The sequence below is a fragment of the Hemiscyllium ocellatum genome, chromosome 12, assembly GCF_020745735.1.
Source record: "Hemiscyllium ocellatum isolate sHemOce1 chromosome 12, sHemOce1.pat.X.cur, whole genome shotgun sequence".
NCBI lineage: Eukaryota > Metazoa > Chordata > Chondrichthyes > Orectolobiformes > Hemiscylliidae > Hemiscyllium > Hemiscyllium ocellatum.
This window is the reverse complement of record NC_083412.1, coordinates 12,980,161-13,001,734: the sequence shown is the minus strand read 5'-3', so window position 1 is coordinate 13,001,734 and position 21,574 is coordinate 12,980,161. Positions and strand designations below refer to the sequence as shown.

General features: G+C 43.6%; 1 protein-coding gene across 2 annotated transcripts in view; it reads left to right on the top strand.

Annotated features, from left to right (window-relative positions):
* Positions 1 to 21,574, top strand: part of grtp1a (growth hormone regulated TBC protein 1a) — a 128,894-nt gene that overhangs the window by 91,276 nt on the left and 16,044 nt on the right. For both annotated transcript variants that reach the window (XM_060833337.1, XM_060833338.1), the window contains exon 5: positions 18,113 to 18,209. In XM_060833337.1, the coding sequence (XP_060689320.1) occupies positions 18,113 to 18,209 (97 nt within the window). The remainder of the gene's footprint in view (positions 1 to 18,112; positions 18,210 to 21,574) is intronic.

The following is a 21,574-nucleotide window of genomic DNA, read 5'->3' as shown; positions in this document are numbered from 1 at the left end:
GAGCACAGCTTTGTTGAAGGGAAATAACGTTTAACGAAATTTTGGAGTTCTTTGAAAGCCTAATATGTGCGTTGGATAAAGGGGAATGTGTTGACATACTATGTTGGGGTATCCAAAAGGCATTTAATAAGGTGACATATCAAAGGTTATTGCACAACTAGGAGCTCATGATGTAGTTAATATGTGAGCACGGACAGAAGAGTATCTGGGGTGTTTTCTGATTGGCAGGGTGTGACAAGTGGAGTCCTGGAGGTGTCTGTGCTGGGACCTTAGACTTCTACAATTTACATCAATGAGTTAGATGATAAGAGCGAAGACTTGTTGGCTAATTTTTTGCATGACACAAAGGATGTTGATAAGACCATAATATCTGAAGAAATATGAACAGGAGTAGACCATTTAGCCCCTCAAGCCTGCTCTGCCATTCAATATGATCATGGCTGATCCATCATTCCTAATGCCCACTTTCCTGCCTTTTCCATGTAACCTTTGATTCCCCTACAGATCCAAGAACCTACTTATCTCAACCTTTATTATGCACAAGAACTCTGCCCCCATAACTCTCTACAGTAATGTGTTTCAGAGCTTCTCAAAACTCAAAATAAATTCTTGCTCATCTCTCTGGTATACTGAGGTGTTTTTAAGGTGGAACAAGAGCTTTGATTATGAGAATGGGCAAATATTCTGGCAGATGGAAGTATTCTATGGAGAAAATGCAAAATTATTCATTTTGGCAGAAGAAAAGCCAAGTTATTGCTTAAATGGAGAACAATTTCAGAATTCTGAAGTGCAGAGAGCTCTCGGGGATTTGGTGTACGAGTCACAAAATGTTAGAATGCAGGTACAACAAATGGCTGTCATTTTTATTATGGGAGGAAATGAGCATAACTGAAGGGTAATGTCCTTCTATATGCAAAATATTGGTGAAACATCTGGAAAACTGGAAAGCGTTGGCCTCCTTATTTAAGAGAGGATATAGTTGCATTTGAGGTGGCTTAGAAGAGGTTTACTCGATTCCTGTCTGGAATGAATAGCTTGTCTTATGAGGAATTGTTGGACAGACTGGGTTGTTTCCACTTGAGAAGACAAGACTGAAGGATAGTTGGATTGAAGTGTAGAACAATCTTGAGAAACTCATTTGTAGACAGACATCTAAAGCAAACAAAGAGACCTTTTGAGTCTCTGCCAGTCAAAAACAGCCACCTGACTATTCTATCTCATTTTCTAAAACTTGACCCATAGTCTTGTATGCCTTGACATCACAAGTGCATATGGAAATAATTAAATGTCATGAGGGTTTCTGCCTCTTCCACCCTTATAGACAATGAGTTCCAAATTGTCACCACCCTCTGAGTTAAAAAACATTTTTTTCTCATTCCCTCTAAGCCCCTTGCTCCTTATCTTAAATCCATACCCCCTGGTTGTCGATCTCTTTTCCCCCCCCCCCCCCCCCCCCCCCCCCACTAAGGGGGAAAAGTTCCTCCTTGTCTCCTGGATCTGTGCCTCTGGTAAGTTTATACGTCTTAGTCATGCTCCCCACCTTTGGTCTCCTCTGCTACAAGGAGAACACGCCTAGTCTGTCCAATCTCCCTTCATAACTGAAACTTCCACCCCAGGCAACATCCATTTGAAACCCATTTGCCACTGATCAGCTTGTTTGACCAGCCTGTCTATATCAATCAGTAATCTAAGGTTATACTCCTCACTATTTACCACCCCACCCATTTTGGTGTCGTCCACGAAGTTGCTGAACAACTAACTACATTCAAGACTAACTAGTTTAAATGTACGAAAACAGCAAGAGCCCCACTACTGATCCCTGTGGAACCCCACTGGACACAGATTTCCAACCCCTCCACTATCACCCTCTGCTTCCTTCTACTCAGCCAGTTATGGATATATTCAGCCCAACCTCTTTGGATCTTACCTTGGCTATCAGTCCCTCATGTGAGATCTTATCAAAAGCCTTGCTGAAATCCAAGTAGATTGCGTCAAATGCATTGTCCTCATCTTCACATTAGATCACTTTTTCAAAGAATTCACTGGGTTTGGTCTGAGATGATTTCTCCTTAATAAAACCATGCTGACTGTTCTTGATTTAACCTCTCCCTCTCCAAATGCAGAATAATTCTATCGCTCAGAATTGTTTCTCCATCACTGACATTAGACTGACTGGTCTGTAGATCTCTGGTTTGTCACTTGCTCACTTTTTGAATAACAGTACCACATTGGCTGTCCTCTGGAGCCTCTCATGTTGCCACAGAGAAATTGAACATTTTTACCAGTGCCTTTGCTATTTCCTCTCTCAACTCACTCCTGTCTCTGTATACATAATAGATGCAAAAATATTACTTCCTTCATATTGTTTAAAAATTAGGGTATCCTCTTTAGGACACAAATGAGAATGACTGAGTTTTATTTTTCTCTGAGGGTTGTACAACATTGAAAATTGCTGTCTTGGAAGGCAGTGGAATTTGGATCATTAAATATTTGAGATGGAGGTAAATTCTCAAACATAAACCAAGACCTGGAGAATCTCTGCAGGTCTGGTAGTGCCTGTACAAAGAAAAGTAATGTTAATGTTTAGAGTCCAGTGGCCCTCCGTCAGAACAAGGTAAATGGATTCTCATCAGATAAGGACATCACAGGTATCAGGAGTCAATGGGAAAATCTGGTATTCAAAACTCAAACTGCTCAACCATGATCATATTAAATGGTGGAGCAGGCTTGAAGAACCAAATGGCTGGCTTCTCCTCCTAGTTCATATACTTGTGTATTTCTGAATGAAAAGCTGCAGCCTTGACCTTGACACGATTGAGGCCTGCCATCTTGTCTTGGAAGTGAGTTCTTTGAGGTAAATAGTTCAGGGTATAATGCTGATTAAAAAATTTCCTCTGTTGCACAATTAGATAATGTATCTGTACAGTCTCCAGTCTGCAAGGAAATCCACTTTCTACATTCTGTCCTGAGACAAGACATCATGGCAATTTTAGGAAAAAGGTGTAATAGAAATTGCCATTAGCCTGCATTCTTCTGAGACTTAATTCTCTGATCAGTTGGACATCCAGTCCCTGAAAACGCCTGGCCCACCAAACTCACCTCTTCCTACCTCGACACTGTCCTGTCCCCTTAGTCCAGGGTCTCCCCGTCTACGGTCGTGACACCACCCATGCCCTTCACTTCCTCCAAGAGTTTCATTTCCTGGGCCTCCAACATCTCATCTTCACCATGAACATTCAGTTCCTGAAAATCTCCCAAACCATCCACAACCTCATCACCTCTGGGGATCTCCCATCAGCAGTCTCTAAACTCATTGTCCATGAACCCTGCACTGTCCGATTCTACCTCTTTCCTAAGATTCACAAACCTGACTGCTCTGGTCAACCCATTGTCTCAGCCTGCGCCTGTCCCACTGAACTCCTCTCTTCCTACCTCGACACCGTCCTGTCCCCCTTCGTTCAAGAGCTCCCCACCTACGTTCGTGACACCATTCATACCCTTCACTTCCTCCAAGATTTTCGTTTCCCCGGCCCCTAACATCTCATCTTCACCATGGACATTCAGTCCCTGATCTCCTAGTTAATTCTCTGACCAGATTTCTGTATCACCTGGTCTTTCACACACATGATGAGTAGACAGGTCTGATATGCCTGATACATTGCCTTTAGGCTGGAATAAGCAGTTACTGCTATGTTACTGGCCTTCAGGACAGTCTCCGTGTGGGTGGAAAACTATTTAGTTTACTTGTGTTGTGATTATCACTTCAGCTAATTAGTTGCGATGGGCCATTAGCGTTATCAAATTTCCTTTTCCGCACAAGTTTATAGTGCATCTTCAGCATCACTTAAGCTGATCATTGCCAGATCCATCAGCAGTGGAGAACTTAACTCATTAAGTTGTAGGTCATGAGGAGTAGTAAAGGGACAATGACGTGTGACAAAACTGTTCTGTTTTTTAGCAACAAATTAAATCAACTTCCCATCAGCTCTCCTGGGGAGGACAAAATATCCCATGCCCAATTTTGGAGAAATAATGAATTTCTTTCTCATGTCCTTTGGTCAACAGAGGTCATCACTGTAATCAGTTTATTTATCTTGTTGCTGTCGAAAGTACTGGTTATGTGTAGTTTGGCTGTGGCACCTCCCAGTATAACAGTAGCATGCTGTAGAATGTGCTGAGGTCCTGCAACGTGGAATGTAAATGTGTCATTCAATCGTTTTGTTCACTTTCCCTCTCTTTTTCTCTTTATCTTTTTTCTCTCTCACCACTTCCTCCCCTCCAATACCTCCAGTGCCCACCTATCTCTCTCGTTCTTTTGTTCACTATTTCCCTTCCGAACTCTCTGCTGTCGCCCACCTTCCCTCTTCTCTGTTCCTCCCTCCCCTCTCCCTCCTAACCCCAAATCCATCACTAGCCCCTCTCTCCCTCCCTCCCCTCTTGACCCCTTGCTCGCTCCTACCCCTTCTGCTTTTTCCCACCTTCCCCACCCTCTTCCCCCCCTTCTCCCCCTCCCCTGCCACTCAACACCCACTCCCCATGGTAGAAGGGAGGGGAATGTGTCTGAAGGTGGTGGAAATGGCAGCTTATGATCCTTTGGACGTGGATGCTGAAAGGGTCAAAAGTGAGGACCATGTGTAGTCTAATGCTGATGTGGGAGGGAAGAGAAGGGTGAGGGCAGAAGTGCAGCAAATGGGTCTGACACAGCTAAGGGCCCTGTCAACTACAGTGGCAGGGAGTCCTCAGTTGACAAAAACATGCATGTTTCTGAGGCACCGTTGCGTAAGGTGGCATTATCAGAGCAGATGCAATGTAGACGGAAAATTGGACAGGATGGAATGGAGTCCTTTACAGGAAAAGTGATGTGAGGATGTAAAGTCCAGGGAACTGAGAGTCAGTGAGGCTTGTAGTAGATATTGGTGGCTAGCCTTTCCCCAGAATGGAAACAGATGGAGGAAGTAAACGGAGGAGTCCAAGTTGGGCCAGGTGATGGTGAGTGTGGGTGGAAATTGGAATCTCCAATTCTGAATGAGAGAGGAAAGCAGCACTGATGATGTCATTGATATACTAGAGGATGGTCCTTGTTCCAATCCTACTCTTCCCTCCCCACAACTCTTTCCCCAGTACGTCAATGACAATATCAGTGCTGCTTCCCTATCTCATCCAGAACTGGAAAAATGTTACCAGACCTGCTCTATTTCTGCTTTTCTTCTAAAGTCAAGGTGTTTTGCAACAGTTGCATACATCGTTGGTGAGGCCACATCTGGCATACTATGTAGTTTTGGGGTCACTTATTTCAAAATGGATATAAATTCATTCAGAAAAGATTCATCCAACTGAAACCTGGGATGCAGTAGTTATCTTGTGAGGAAAGGTTGGAAAGGGTGTGCCTGTATCCGTTGGAGTTCATAAGTCCACTTTAACGAGACTGTAACCATTTGGAGTTGTCAACAAAACTGAAATGGCAAGCACCTTAGTGTGATAATGGATGATTGTGAAATTAGTCATGTAAGAGTACTTTGTATGAACATATGATTTAGAAACGAGAGTAGCCCACTTTATCCCTGTAGCCTGCTCTGCCAGAAAACCAATTGTGGTTTATTCTGTGGGAATGAAATAAGAAATTTGAAGAAATATAAATTTTTGTGAAAAAACTTTCATGTAATTTTTTTTACAATATAGTGGTCTGAAATCCACACTTGGAAATTTATTTAATAGAACATTATGTCTTATGACAATTTAGAGCAGAGGTGATGGAAGCTCGGGCAGTTGCATGCTCCTCTTGCAAGGTATGGGAGATAAGGGTCACCATTAGTGTCCCTGCTGACTTCACGTGCAAGGAGTGCACGCAACACCAGCTCCTCTCAAACCGTGTCAGCCGGAGCTGGATGAACTTCGGATCATTCGGGAGGCTAACGGGGTGATAGCAGTTAGAGGGAAGTAGTCACACCTAAGTTACAGGATAAGGTTGACTCAGTGACAGGAGAGGGCAAGGAAATAGTGCAGGGACCCCCTGTTGCTATTCCCTTCAATAATATGTGTACCACTTTGGATACTGTTGGGGTGTCAACCTACCAGAGGAAAGCCATAGTGGCCTGGTCTGTGGCTCAGAAGGGAAGGCAGGAGAATGGGAGAGTGATAGTAACAAGAGATTCAATAATTAGAGGAATAGACTGGAGATTCTGTGGTCACAAGCGAGACTCCCGGATGGTATGTTGCCTTCTGGGTGCTAGGGTCAGAGATGTCTCAGATCGAGTCTGCAGGATTCTTAAGTGGGAAGGGGAGCAGTCAGAAGTCATGGTTCACATCGGTACCAATGACATAGCCAGGAAAAGGGATGAGGACCTGAAAAGTGAATATAGGGAGTTAAGTTGTAAACTAAAAGGCAGGACGAGCAGGGTAGTAATCTTAGGATTGCTACCAGTGACGGACGAGAGGGGTTGGGAACAGAAAGCAAGTGCAGCTGAACACGTGGCTTCAGGGCTGGTGTAGGAGGGAAGGCTTCAGATATTGGATCATTTGGTTACACTTTGGGGAAGATAGGTCCTCTACAAGGAGGATGAGGTGCATCTGAACTGGAGAAGCTTCAATATCGTGGGTGGGAGGTTTGCTAGAGCTCTTCAGGAGGGTTTAAACTAGTTTGGCAGGGGGTGTGGGAACCAGAGCTACAGATCAGAGGAGGGGATAGCTGGTGAACAGGCAGAAAATCTGTGAGGAGGAATAGACAGTTGATAGGGCAAAGTTGCAGTCAGTGTGATGGGTTGAAGTGTGTCTATTTTAAAACAAAAAGTGTCAGGATAAACTTAGAGCATGGATTAGTACTTAAAGCTATGATGTTCTGGCCATTGTGGAGAATGATTGTTGGATGTTCTGGGATATAGATGTTTCAAAAGGAATAGGGAGGGAGGTAAGAGGTTAGGGAGTGGGCATTGCTAATCAGCGGCACAGAGGAGCAGATTGGGAGGCAGAATTTGGAAAGGTGCAGAAGTAAAAGGGTTGTTGTCATGGGTGACTTCAACTTCCCTAATGTTGATTGGAACTTCCTTTTTGCAAATAGTTTGGATGACTTTTTCATCTTAGCTTTCTGCTGTGATGACCTCTAACTGCCTCTGTTCTAACTCTGACAAAATACAAAATACGTACTTAATTGGAATTGTTTAAGTTGACTGCTTCCATTCAATGGGTACCTAGTCCGCATCCCATCCTGGATATTTTCCTAGTGTTAAGAATCTGTCTCGATCCACTCTTTTCTCTCAAACCCTATCACAATGAGTTGTGAAAAATGTGGCCAGTTGACTTGGTCTTTCTTATTCTCCACAGAGACTACCCTGACCTGATAAGTGCTATTGGTTTCTATTTTTATTTCAGATTTCCTGAATCCAGTGTGCTTTTGTCCTATACACTGTTTGGCATGCTCCTAATTTTGTGTCTGTCAAATTGCAATATTCTAATGCCCATGCGAAATGTTGGCACATATTGAAAGCAATAGCTGAATTAGTATTTCTCCTTTCAGCAGTATTCATTGCCAATCCTGAGGAGCTGACCTATAGAGTGATGTTAGGCACAGAATGAATAAACAATTTAGATATAGGGTTCTTTGCCACTGTTCAGGAGAACTCCCTGTTTCATGTCCTGGCCAACAGTTTTTCCTCAACAAATATAATTAATAAAGCAGATTGATATATCCTTCATCCTTTGGCAGATGGTTGATCATAGTGAGTAATGATATGCTTCTCACTTTATGTTAAAATACATTTGTTGTATGAGACACATTGAATCAACATGATAAATATTGAAATTCCTACTTGCACTGACGCTTTCTGGAAGGTCATGGACCGGGTGCTGGCAGGTGGGACTAGATTGGTGGGATGAGTTGGATTGAAGGGTCTGTTTCCATGCTGTATATCTCTATGCCTCTATGAGTAGATTTTGTCAAGTCCATCTACGAAGAATTTCTGATTTTCCAGTACCACGCTCTCAACTCTGATCTCTAGCTTCTACAGTCCTCAGTTACATAGGCTGACTAAAGGAGAGGCCATACTGGATTTGATGCTTGGCAACGAACCAGGTCAAGTATCAGATCTGTTCGTGGGAGAGCATTTCAGTGATAGTGATCACAATTTCCCTGACCTTACTATAGTTATGGAGAGGGTATGGGAAATTCTTTAATTAGGGGAGGGGAAATTACAATGCTATTAGGGAGGAACAGTGGAGCATAAATTTTGAACAGATACTGTCAAGGAAACGCATTACAGAAAAGTGGAGGTTTTTAAGGGAGCGGTAGCTGCAAGTGCTGGATAGATTTTTTCCTACTGAGGCAAGGAAGGGATGGTAGGGTGAAGCAATCTTGGGTGACTAGAGTTGTGTAACATCTGGTCAAGAGGAAAAAGAAAGCTGACTTAAGGTTGAGGAAGCATGAATAAGACAGGGCTCTAGAGGGTTACAGGGTAGCCAGGAAGGAACTGAAGAATGGACTTAGGAGAACGAGAAAGGGTAATGAAAAAGCTTTAGCGAGTAGGATTAAGAAACCACTCCCCCCACCCAAGGTTCTCCACTCTTGAGGAACGAGAGGAAAGCCAGAGGGAGAGTAGGACCAATCAGGGATAATGGAGGGAACTTGTGGCTGGAGCAGAGGAGATAGGGGAAGTTCTTAATTAATACTTTGCTTCAGTAGTCACTAGTGAGAGAGAGAGAGAAACCTTGTCGTTTGTGAGAACACTGTGAAAGAGGCTGATCTGCTCGAAATGTTGATGTTAAGAAGGAGAATGTGCTAGAAAGTTTGAAAAACAGGAGGATAGATAAGTCCCCCAGGCCAGATGGTATATCCCTAAGGTTACTATGGAAAACGAGGGCAGAGATTGCTATGCCATTACTGATCTTTGCATTCACACTGTCCACTGGAGTAGTACCAAATGATTGGAGGGTGTCAAATGTTATTCCCTTGTTCAAGAAAAGAAATAGGGATAACCCTGGGAATTACAGACCAGTCAGTCTTAAGTCGGTAGTGGGTAAAGTATTGGAGAGGATTCTGAGAGACCGGATTTATGATTTTTAGAAAAGCATAGTTTGATTAGAGATAATCAGCATGGCTTTGTGAGGGGCAGGTCATACCTCACAAACCTTACTGAATTCTTAGAGGATGTGACAAAACACATTGAAGGTAGAGCAGTGGATGTGGTGTACGTGGATTTTTGCTAAGCATTTGATAAGGTTCCTCATGGTAGGTTCATTCAGAAAGAAAGGAGGCATGGGATCCAGAATTGTCTGGTCCTTGGAAGACAGAGTGGTACTGGATGGAAAGTATTCAGCTTGGAGCTTGGTGACCAGTTGTGTTCTGGGATCCGTGCTCTTGGTGATTTTTTTAAAAATGACTTGGATGAGCAAGTGGAAAGGTGGTTTGGTAAGTTTGCCGATGACGCAAAGGTTGATGGAGTTGTGGATAGTGTGGTGGGCTGTTGTAGGTTACAATGGGATGCAGAGCTGGGCTGATACGTGGCAGATGGAGTTCACCCTGGGAGAGTATGAAGCAATTCATTTTGGAAGATCAAATTTGAATGCAAAATACATTCTTGGCAGTGTGGAGGAACAGAGGCATCTTGGGTCCACATTCATAGATCGTTCAAAATTGCCACCCAAGTTGATAGGGTTGACAAGAAGGTGGAAAGCGTGTTTTCTTTCATTGACAACATGATTGAGTTTAAGAGCCGTGAGATTGTGCTGCAGCTCTATAAAGTTCTGGTTAGACCATGCTTGGAATATTGTGTTCAGTTCTGGTCGCCTCATTATCGGAAAGATTTGAAAGCTTTAGCAGAAGAAATTTACCAGGATGCTGCCTGGACTGGAGGGCAAGTCTTATGAAGAAAGGCTGAGGGAGCTCGCGCTTTTCTCATTGGAGCAAAGAGATGTGCAAGATGACGAAAGGCGGAGATACAGTGGATAGCCAAAGACTTTTTCCCAGGGCAGAAATGCCTATCATGAGGGGACATAATTTTAAGGTGATAATAGGAACATTTAGGGGAGATGTCAGAGGTTGGTGCTTTGTTCAGAGAGTATTGGGTGTGGGGAATGCACTGCCAGCAGTGATGGTAGAGTCAGAGACATTAGGGACATTTAAATGACTTTTGGATTGGCACATACATGATAGTAAAATGCAGAATATGTAGGTTAGTTTGATCTCAGGATAAAAGGTTGGCAGGGGCCAATTGAGGGTCAAATGGCCTGTACTGTGCTATACTGTCCTATTATTTTATCTCCTCTCAGCCTGGTTTCTAAGGTCTTCTGCAGTTGAGTTCTCTCCAAGTACTTTAAGAGCACAAGGACAATTAGAGAGAAAAAAGCCCCTTAACGATCAACAAAGTCATCTTTGTGTTGAACCTTAAGAGATGGGTGAGACATTAAATTAATATTTTGCATCAGTTTTGACTGTGGAGAAAGAAATTGGAAGCTAGAGAACTCTGGGAAACAAATATTGATGTTTTGAAAGCAATTCACGTTACAAAAAGGGCAGTGCTGGACATCTTAGAGCTGATCAAGTGTATCCCAGGATGTTGTGGGAAGTTAGGGAAGAAATTGTGGTGCCCCTAACAAACATTTATATCATCTGTAACCACAGGTGAGGTGCCAGAGGACTGGAGGGTGGCTAATGTTGTGCCTTTATTTAAGAAAGGCTAGAAGGAAAAGCCTGGAAACTACAGATCTGTGAGCGTGACATTAGTCACTGGATAAGTTGTTGGAGGTGTTTCTGAAAGATAGGATGTACAAACACTTGAAGAGACCAGGATTGATTAGGGATAGTCAGCATGGTTTTGTGCAAGGGAAATCATGCCCCTCAAACTTGATTGAGTATTTTGAGGTATGAAAAAAAAAGTTGATGAGGGCAGAGTAATAAGTGTTGTTTACTTGGACCATGCTAAGGTTCGTATGGTAGATTGATTAGTAAAGATGGATTACATGGAATCGAGGGTGAGCTTGCCATTTGGATGTAAAATTGGCTCTATGGTAAGAGACGGTGGTGGTTGAGGGTTATTTTTAAGACTGGAGGCCTGTGACCAGTGGTGATCCACAGGGTATCGGTACTGAGTCCACTTTTGTCATCTATATTTTCATCCAAATCATTTATGTAGGAGGCATGGTTAGTAAGTGTGTGGATGACAGCAAAATTGGTGGGGTAGTTGGCAGTGAAGAAGGTTATCTAAGATTACAAAGAGATCTTGATCAATTGTGTTAATTGACAGAGGAGTAGCCAATTGAGTTTAATTTGGATAAATTCAGGGTATTGCATTTTTGTAAAACAAATAAGGGCAGGACTTCTACAATTAATGGCAGGGCCCTGGGTAGTTCTGTAGAACTGAGAGACTCAGCTTCAGGTTCATAAGTCTTTGAAATTTGCATTACAGGTAAACAGGATGGTTAAGAAGGCATTTTGCAAGCTTACCATTATTGCTCAGACCTGTGAGTACAGGAGTTGAGACATCATGTTGAGGGTGTACAGGACGTTGGTGATGCCTGTCCTGAGGTGTGTGCAGTTCTGGCCTCCCTGTTCTCGGAAGAATATTGTTAAACTTCCGAAGAGATTTAACAGGATGTTGCTGGGAATGGAGGGTTTGAATTATAGAAATAGGCTGGGACTGTATAAAGGTCGTGCTCCCCCCCCCCCCCCCCCACCATCACCTTGTCTCCAGTGAATACAGGTTTATAAAATCATGGGTGTAGATGAGGTGAGTAGCAAAGTTCTTTTCCTTAAGGTGGGGGAGTTCAAAGCTAGGAGGCATATTTTGAAAGTGAGAGGAGAAAGATTTTAGAAAAGATGCAAGGCGTAACTTTTTCATGTCGTGAAGTGAAGTGATGGATGCAGGTATGGTTGTAAAAAGACATTTGGATAAGTGCATGAATAGGAAGTGTTTGGAGGGATATGGGCCAAACGCAGACAGGTGGGACTAGTTTAATTTGGGAACATTGTCAGCATGTATTAGTTATGCCATGTGACTCTGAGTTAAAATAGTAGATGTAAGAGCCAGCAGTGATGTCTGCAGCAATGGATTGGAATGTGTTGACAGTAGTTTGGCACATAGGGCCGTGTAGAATGGGATGCAGGTGTAAAGTTAACATGGAGAGTTTGACAGAATTGGGAGCAGCTACTGGGCATGTTGTACAAAGTTTGGGGCTTGGAGAAGTCTCTGGGTATGTTGGAAAGGAGAGGCATTTGAGGAATGGATAAATGTGTTTTATTCTCTTTTTAGCTTTTGGACAAGGCAGCCTTTGGCCTAACCTACCTTTGAACCCAGCATTGTCCTCACTACCTCTGGGGTCCAGGGTCTTGACCTCCGATCTTACCCCAACTAACCAAAGATCCCTTGTCTGCACAACCATTTTTAAAAGGCATTTCACTGAGCCAGGAATTCTCCCTCTTTTGTGCAATAGATGGAGAGGAATTTAAGTGTGTACAAGAAAATTCTCTTGATTCAGTAGAATGTACCTACTAGAGAAGGTGCAAAACTTGACCTACTGTTGGGAAATAAGTCAGTTGGGGAGCACTTTGGGACCAGTGACCATAATTGTATTCGTTTTAAAATAGTGATGGAAAAGGATAGACCAGATCTAAAAGTTGAAGTTCTAAATTGGAGAAAGGCCAATTTTGACGGTATTGGCAAGAACTTTTGAAAGTTGACTGGGCGCCAATGTTCGCAGGTAAAGGGATGGTTGGAAAATGGGAAGCCTTCAGAAATGAGATAACGAGAGTTCAGAGACCGTATATTCCTGTTAGAATGAAAGGAAAGGCTGGTAAGTACAGGGAACGCTGGATGACTAAAGAAATTGAGGGTTTGGTTAAGAAAAAGAAGGGAGCATAAGTCGGGTATAGACAGGATAGATCTAATAAATCCTTATAAGAGAATAAAGGCAGTAGGAGTATACTTAAGAGGGAAACCAGGAGGGCAAAAAGGGGACATGAGATAGCTTTGGTAAATACAGTTGAGAATCCAAAGCATTTTTACAAATACATTATGTGCAAAAGGGTAACTAGGAAGAGAATAGGGCCTCTCAAAGATCAGCCACAGGAGGTGAGGAGATACTAAACAAGTATTTTGCATCAGTATTTACTATGGAAAAGGACATGGAAGATATAGAATGTCGAGAAATAGATGGTGACGTCTTGAAAACTGTCCATATTACAGAGGAGGAAGTGCTGGATGTCTTGAAATACATAAAAGTGGATAAATCCCCAGGACCTGATCAGGTGTACCCTAGAACTAGGGAAGTGATTACTGGGCCTTTTACTGAGATGTTTGTATCATTGATAGTCACAGGTGAGATGCCCGAAGACTGGAGGTTGGCTAACGTGGTGCCACTGTTTAAAAAGGGCAGTAAGTACAAGCCAGGGAACTATAGACCAGTGAGCCTGACGTTGGTGGTGGGCAAGTTGTTGGAGGGAATCCTGAGGGACAGGGCGTACATGTATTTGGAAAGGAAGGGACTGATTAGGGATAGTCAACATGGCTTTAAGAGTGGGATATCATGTCTCACAAACTTGATTGAGTTTTTTGAAGAAGTAACAAAGAGGATAGATGAGGGCAGAGTGGTAGATGTGATCTATATGGACTTCAGTAAGGCGTTTGACAAGGTTCCCCAGAGGAGACTGGTTAGCAAGGTTAGATCTCATGGAATACAGGTAGAAGAGAGAGGGTGGTGGTGGAGGGTTGTTTTTCAGACCGGAGGCCTGTGACCAGTGGAGCACCACAAGGATTGATGCTTGGTCCACTTCTTTTTGTCATTTATATAAATGATTTGGATGTGAGTACAAGAGTAAGAGTTAGTAAGTTTGCAGATGACTCCAAAATTTGAGGTGTAGCGGACAGCTAAGAAGCTTACCTCAAATTACAATGGGATCTTGATCAGATGGGCCAATGGGCTGAGAGGTGGCAGATGGAGTTTAATTTAGATAAATGGGGGATGCTGCATTTTGGGAAAGCAAATCTTAGCAGGACTGTACACTTAAAGATAAGGTCCTAGGGAGTGTTGCTGAGCAAAGAGACCTTGGACTTCAGCGTCATAGCTCCTTGAAAATGAAGTTGCAGGTCGATAGGATAGTGAAGATGATGTTTGGTATGCTTTCCTTTATTGGTCAGAGTATTGAGTACAGGAGTTTGGAGATCATTTTGCAGCTGTACAGGACACTGGTTAGGCTATGTTGGAATATTGTATGCAGTTCTGGTCTCCTTCCTATCGGAAAGATGTTATGAAACTTGAAAGGGTTCAGAAAAGATTTACGAGGATATTGCCAGGGTTGGAGGATTTGAGCTATAGGTAGAGGTTGATAGGCTGGGGCTATTATCCCTGGACCATCCCCTGGAGCTGAGGGGTGGCCTTATAGAGATTTATAAAATCATGAAGGGCATGGATAGGATAAATCATCAAAGTCTTTTCCCTGGGGTGGGGCAGTCCAGAACTAGAGGGCATAGGTTTAGGGTGAGACCGAATGGGCAACTTTTTTCACTCAGGGTGGTACGTGTGTGGAATGAGCTGCCAGAAGAAATGGTGGAGGATGGTATAATTGCAACGTTTAAGAGGCATTTGGATGAGTATATGAATAGGAAGGGTTTGGAGGGATATGGGCCGGCTGCTGGCAGGTGGGACTAGATTGGGTTGGGATATCTGGACGAATGGGACCGAAGGGTCTGTTTCTGTGCTGTACATCTCTATGACTCTGTATGATTGAAGAGGAGCGGGGAGCTATCTTCTGGATTCTGGCCAATGGTTATCCCTCATGCAACAAATAGTAACAGATTATCTGGTCATTTATCACATTGCTTATGGGAGTTTGCTATTGATAAACCAGTTGCCATATTTCCTCCATTAAAACTGAAAATGGAGCTTTGGAGACATTATAAAGCTGTGAAAGGTTCTATCTTAATGGAAGCTTTTTCTTTCTCCTAAACAAAATATCGACAGCCAAAGCAGATGACATTCAGAAGGACATGAAATCCTTTTACGCCCTTAATATTGAATTCCAAATTTGCCGAAACTGTCAAATATCTGAAAATCTTGCCCCAGCATTACTTTGTAATCGATGTCTTGTATACCTGTCAGCCATGGCAACCTTTGCCCGTGACATTAGGGTTGTTAGGATTGGTCGTCTGCTGATGCACAGTTAACCCTTTAAATGTCTCTGTTTCTACCTGCAATGCAGTGAATAAAATTGAAAAGTAGTGTTTCAGCCTGTGTGAGTGGTGACCAGAAAGGCTTCTGTTATAAATAACAGATGACTCAAAATCTGAACTAGCTGTACTAGTTGCAAATGCTGATCCAAGCAATTATACAGCAGAAGACAACAAGCTAATAGCTTATCAAGTCCACAAATCCATAGATCCCTGAAGGCCGCAGGACAGGTGGATAAGGTGGTTAAGAAAGCGTATGGGATACTTGCCTTTATTAGTCAAGGCATTCAATACAAGAATAGAGAGATTATAACAGAGCTGTATACAACATTAGTTTGGCCGCTACAGAAGTACTAAGTGCGATTTTGGTCACCACATCATTCCTATAGAGTAAATGCACTGAAGAGAATGCAAAGAAAATTCACCAGGATATTGCCCGTACTAGAATAATTTAGCTATGAAAAGAAACTAGTTAGACTGGGGTTGTTTTCAGCAGAACAGTGAAAACTGAAGGTGATCTGATTGAACTGGGCAAACTTTTGAGGGGCAAAGCAGAGGTGTCAATAATCAGAGGGTACAGTTTTAAGGTAAAAATGAAATGTTGGCAAGGAAGATCTAGACTATAAGAGATTGAGGTTCACAAGGAAGAGGTTTTAGAAATACTGCAGTGTGTGAAAATAGACAAGTCCCCTGGGCCGGATGGGATCTATCCTAGGATCCTCTGGGAAGCAATGGAAGAGATTGCCGAGCCTTTGGCATTGATCTTCAAATCATCATTGTCTACAGGAATAGTGCCTGAGGACTGGAGGAGAGCAAATGTGGTTCCCTTGTTCAAAAAGGGTAGTAGAGACAACCCTGGTAATTACAGACCAGTGAGTCTCACTTCAGTTCTTGGTAAAGTGTTGGAAAAGGTTATAAGATATAGGATTTATAACCATCTAGAAAAGAATAACCTGATCAGGGACAGTCAGCACGGTTTTGTGAAGGGTAGGTCGTGCCTAATGAATTTATTGACTTTTTTGACAAAGTGACCAAACAGGTAAATGAGAGTAAGCCGGTTGATGTGGTGTATATGGATTTCAGCAAGGCATTCGATAAGATTCGCCACAGTAGGCTATTATACAAAATGCGGAGGAATGGGATTGTGGGAGACATAGCAGTTTGGACCAGTAATTGGCCTGCTGAAAGAAAACAGAGGGTTGTAGTTGATGGAACATTTTCATCTTGGTGTCCAGTTACTAGCGGCGTACCACAAGGGTCGGTGTTGCGTCCACTGCTGTTCATCATTTTTATAAATGACCTGGATGAGGGCTTAGAAGGGTGAGTTAGTAACTTTGCAGATGACACTAAGGTCGGTGGAGTTGTGGATAGTGACGAAGGATGTGGTAGGTTGCAGAGACGTAGATAAGATTCAGAGCTGGGCTGAGAGGTGGCAAATGGAGTTTAACGTGGACAAGTGTGAGGTGATACACTTTGGACGGAGTAATCGGAATGCAAAGTACTAGGCTAACGGTAAGATTCTTGGGAGTGCAGATGAGCGGAGAGATCTCCGTGTCCATGTACACAGATCCCTGAAAGTTGCCACTCAGATTGACAGGGTTGTTAAGATGGCATATAGTGTTTTGGCCTTTATTAATAACAAGGATTGAGTTCCGGAACCAGGAGGTAATGCTGCAGCTGTACAAAGCTCTGGTACGGCCACATTTGGAGTATTGTGTACAGTTCTGGTCACTGCATTAGAAGAAGCATGTGGAAGCTTTGGAAAGGGTGCAGAGGAGATTTACTAGGATGTTGCCTGGTATGGAAGGAATGTCTTACGAGGAAAGGCTGAGGGCCCTTGAGGCTGTTCTCGTTAGAGAGAAGAAGGTTGAGAGGTGACTTAATAGAGACATATAAGATAATCAGAGGGTTAGATAGGGTGGACAGGGAGAGTCTTTTTCCAAGTATGGGAACGGCAAACACGAGGGGACATAACTTTAAAGTGTGGGGAGATAGGTAAAAGACAGATGTCAGAGGTAGTTTCTTTACTCAGAGAGTAGTAAGGATATGGAATTCTTTGCCTGCAACGGTTGTAGATTTGCCAACTTTAAGTGCATTTAAGTCATCATTGGGCAGGCATATGGACATACATGGAATAGTGTAAGTGGGATGGGCTTCAGATTATTATGACAGGGTGGCGCAACATCGAGGGCCGAAGGGCCTGTACTGCGCTGTAATATGTTCTATGTAAGTAGCAGGAGCTTTCAAAGAAACTGAGGAGCAGTTTTTCACCCGAAGGGTTGTGGCTGTCTGGAACTCCACTGTTTAAAGGGGTGGTAAAGGCAGGAACCGTCAAAACATTTAAGTATTTAGATGAGCACTTGAAACATACAAGCCTATGAGCCAAGTGCTCTCAATGGGATTAGAATAGATAGGTGCTTTTTTTCAGTGCAGGAATGTTGGACCAAAGAGCCTTTTTTCCAAGCTGTAAAAATTGTATGGCAAAGGAAAGGTGAAAGAACCTGAGACTGGTCACTGTTCAGAAAAGCCAACAGGAAGGTCATGTTATGGAGTTTTCATGTCCATCTGAGATCGATGAATTGAACCTGCAAATGTGTTTTGAGGTTGACCTATGTTTGAGGAGATGGGCTTGCTCTCCAAAGAGAGAAGTGCATAGTCAGTTTAGATTGAAAGCAAGTTTGAAAGAGTTTAGAAGAAATGGAAACAATTTTGAGAATAGTATTCACTGCATGTATTTGTTCACTTACTGATGTTTGTAAATAATTGAAATCTTGGTCTTGAATTCTTCAACTGGAACCTCCTTGTTTTGACACTCTATCTCGTCTTTTTTTGCGTGGGGGGGGCGGGGTGATGGGGGTGGGAGAAATTCTCTTCTGATTCATTATTTATCTTAACTGAAAGTCAAATATTGCATTTGCTAGAAATCTTCGTTTTTATTTCATTATTTTTCTTCCATTTTCCAGGGGATGAATTTCATTGCTGGTTATTTACTTATAGTGACCAAGGATGAAGAGAAGTCCTTCTGGCTGTTAGATGCCCTGATTGCTAAGATAGTACCTGGTACGTCAGCTGTAAATTGTTGTTGTACTTTGCTGTGATGCAGGTAATTCTGAAGCAGTATCTCTCTATACTTTACGCAAGTAACACAGCTATTTTTAATGTTTAAATGCTTTCATTGGTCAATTAGGCAATACATTAAAGAAGTCTCCCTCAATGTTGCATAATTTACTTTAGAAGAAAGTGAGGACTGCAAATGCTGAAGATTAGAGTCAAAGAGTATGATGCTGCAAAAACACAGCCAGTTAGGCAGCATCTGAGGAACAGGAGAATCGATGTTTCGGGCATCCTGATGAAGGGCTTATGCCAGAAAAGTTGATTCTCCTGCTCCCTTAATTTACATTAGACCCAAAATGAACTCAACAGGAAGATGCGAAAGGGAATACATGGCATTGTTTTTTCTGTTTGCAGTTTGCATTAACTGTTTCTGAGATTTCATTTTCTGTATCCGTTTCCTACTGGGGGCCAAGAACTGGATCTTTACACTACAGCAGCTCAGGTCCTACCTTATTGACTGAAAAGTGAGGTCAACCGTTCTGCACTTTTGAGTTTACAGGCTATACTATATCGAAAGGAAATGCAGTCCCAAGCCACTGGATATTACCTAAGAGTAAAGTCGTAGAACATTACAGCGCAGTACAGGTCTTTCGACCCTCGATGTTGCGCTGACCTGTGGAACCAATCTGAAGCTGTAGGGGAGCCAAGTTAAACTGAGAGCTAAGATTCGGAATTGGTTCAGTACAGAATGTGGGAATGTTCACATTAGGGAAGGTCTGGATTCTCTTCTTGAGAGAAATGGCATCCTGAAGAAAACCTGTTTAATATACAGGGGAACCTCGATTATCCGAACGTGATGGACGGGCACTGTTTCATTTGGATAATCGATCATTCAGTTAATGGATTAAAGGCCTTTCCTCTGGGGCTCAGAGTTTTTAAAGTCTGCTCCCCATTCAGGAGACTGCAACAGCACACAGTGCGCAAGATCCTGCCTCCAGAAACCTGTCCAACTCTGCCCATGTCCCCAACACTGCGACCCTGCCCCAAATCCCATCCAATCTTGCCCCCGGCCCAACACCGAACGCTTCCCCCAACCCCCCCCCGGCCCCAAATCCCGCCCCCGCCCCCGCCCTAAATCCCGTTCAATCTTGCCCCCACCCCAACACCGCCACATGCCCCAAATCCCATCGAACCCTGCCCACCCCCAACACCGCCCCCCACCCAATCCCGTCCAATCCTTCCCCCGCCCTGAACCCAGCCCCTCTGCCCCTAATCCTGTCCAACCCTGCGCCCACCCCCAACACTGCCCCCCACCTCCTAATCCCGTCCAATCCTGCCCCCGCCCTGAGCACTGCACCCCCGCCCCTAATCCCGTCCAACCCTGCTCCCACCCCCTACAACGCCCCCCTGTCCCTAATCCCATCCAACCCTGGCCCTGCCCCGACTCTGAACACCACCTCCCTGCCCCCGCCCCAACCCCGAACACTGCCACCCCCGCCCCAAATCCCATCCAACCCTGCCTCTGCTTCCTGCCCCCAACAAGGCCTCCTGCTCCCCCACCCCCAATCTTGTGGAACACAGCCCTCTGCCCCAATATCGCTCCCTGCTCCCAACACCGTGCCCCCTCCCCCAGTCCCGTCCAACACAACCCCCCCCTCCCCCAGTCCCGTCCAACACTTCCCCCTGCCCCAACTACGTCCAACACTTCCCCCTGCCCGCCCCCCCCCAATCCCATACACACTCGTCCCTCTCCGGGGCAACTGGATTGGTCACCGACAACAAGACTGCTGCAGTTGCCTTTGTTGGGTAAGTGTGTGTACGCATGCCACACACACCCCCACCAACATACACCACCCCCACACACGCGCACCCTCACATTCCCCCCCAGCAATGAACACCTCCCTAACACTCACCCCCCCACATTCTGAATGGGCATGATAGGGTAAATGCTGACAAATTGTTGTCAATGAATGGGAAGTCTCAAACCTGGGTGGGCATAATCTTAAGACACCTTTAAGGTGTCCATATACCTGCCTTTGGCATGAATCCCTCAATATATTTGCTTAAGAAAACTTTATTTATCTCAGACTTAAACTTAACAACTAATCTAGCATCAACTGCCATTTGTTGAACAGAGTTCCAAACTCTACCACCTTTTGTGTAGAAATGCTTCTTAACAACACACTTGAATCGTCTGGTCCTAATTTCTTAAGAGTTCTCACGTCTCCAACCAGTAGAAATACATTATCTTAACTCCTCTGTCTTTTCCTAATTATACCTTGAAGACTTTGACCAGATCACTCTTTAGCCTCCTAAATTCTAGAGAAAAACAACCCAAATTTTTAGTCTCTCCTCATAACTTGATCCCTGAAGTCCAGTTATCATTCTTGTAACCCCACAAGGTCAACACATCCTTCCTGAGATGTGGTGCCCAGATCTGCTCACAGTACTCCCAAGTGGGGTTTAGCCAGAGGATACAATTTAAGAATAACAGCAATTTTACAACTGCTAAGATTTTTTTTCCTCAGAGTTGTTAGTCTGTGCAGGTCTTTTTCCTAGAAACCAGTGGTGGTTGAATCCTTGAATTTATCCAAGGCAGAATTATTGAGACTTTTGAGTGACAAGGGAGTCAAGCATATGGAGGGGCAGGCAGGAAAGTAAAGTTGAGACCAAACCAAATAGTGGGTGGACTTGAGGTGTTGAATAGACTATTCTTGCTCATAAGTCCAATGCTGCTGACACTGCAATGTACTAATGCTGAGGATTTCAAAGATTAAAAACATAAACATACAAACTAGGAGTAGGCCACTCAGCTGCTCACCTCTACTATTCAGTAAAATCATGGCTGATCTAATTGCATCACACTCCCCACTGACATCTGAAAACATTTTAGTGACACCCAAATGCACAAAGCCACTTAAGATCCCACTTTGTATTTTGGGGAACAGAAGCACTGATCCCATTAAATGGATTCGACTTGAAGAGCTACTCCTGTTCCTAAACTCCTACATTTGTGTTCGTTCTTACAGGCAATGCTCCCCTTGACCTGTAAGTACTATTCTGCTCGACTACAAACACTATCCTGGGTTTATTTTGCAGCTGCTGTAGCTGAAAACACAGGGATTAATTGTGTGTGCTGTGAGCATGGACTAACTGGCTGCCCTGACGCAGCCGATAACCGCTCAATAAATCTTTCCCCAATTAGATCTGACAGACCTTGACCTGATTCCATTGACATATGTAGCAGTAAGTAGTTAAGTTGTCTAAACAAAACTGTAAACACATTCTTTTAGATCACTTGACAGACATACCAAAAGCTTTAAAAAAAAACTAACCACACAAGAGGTACTCTATCACTTCCAGGTACTGAA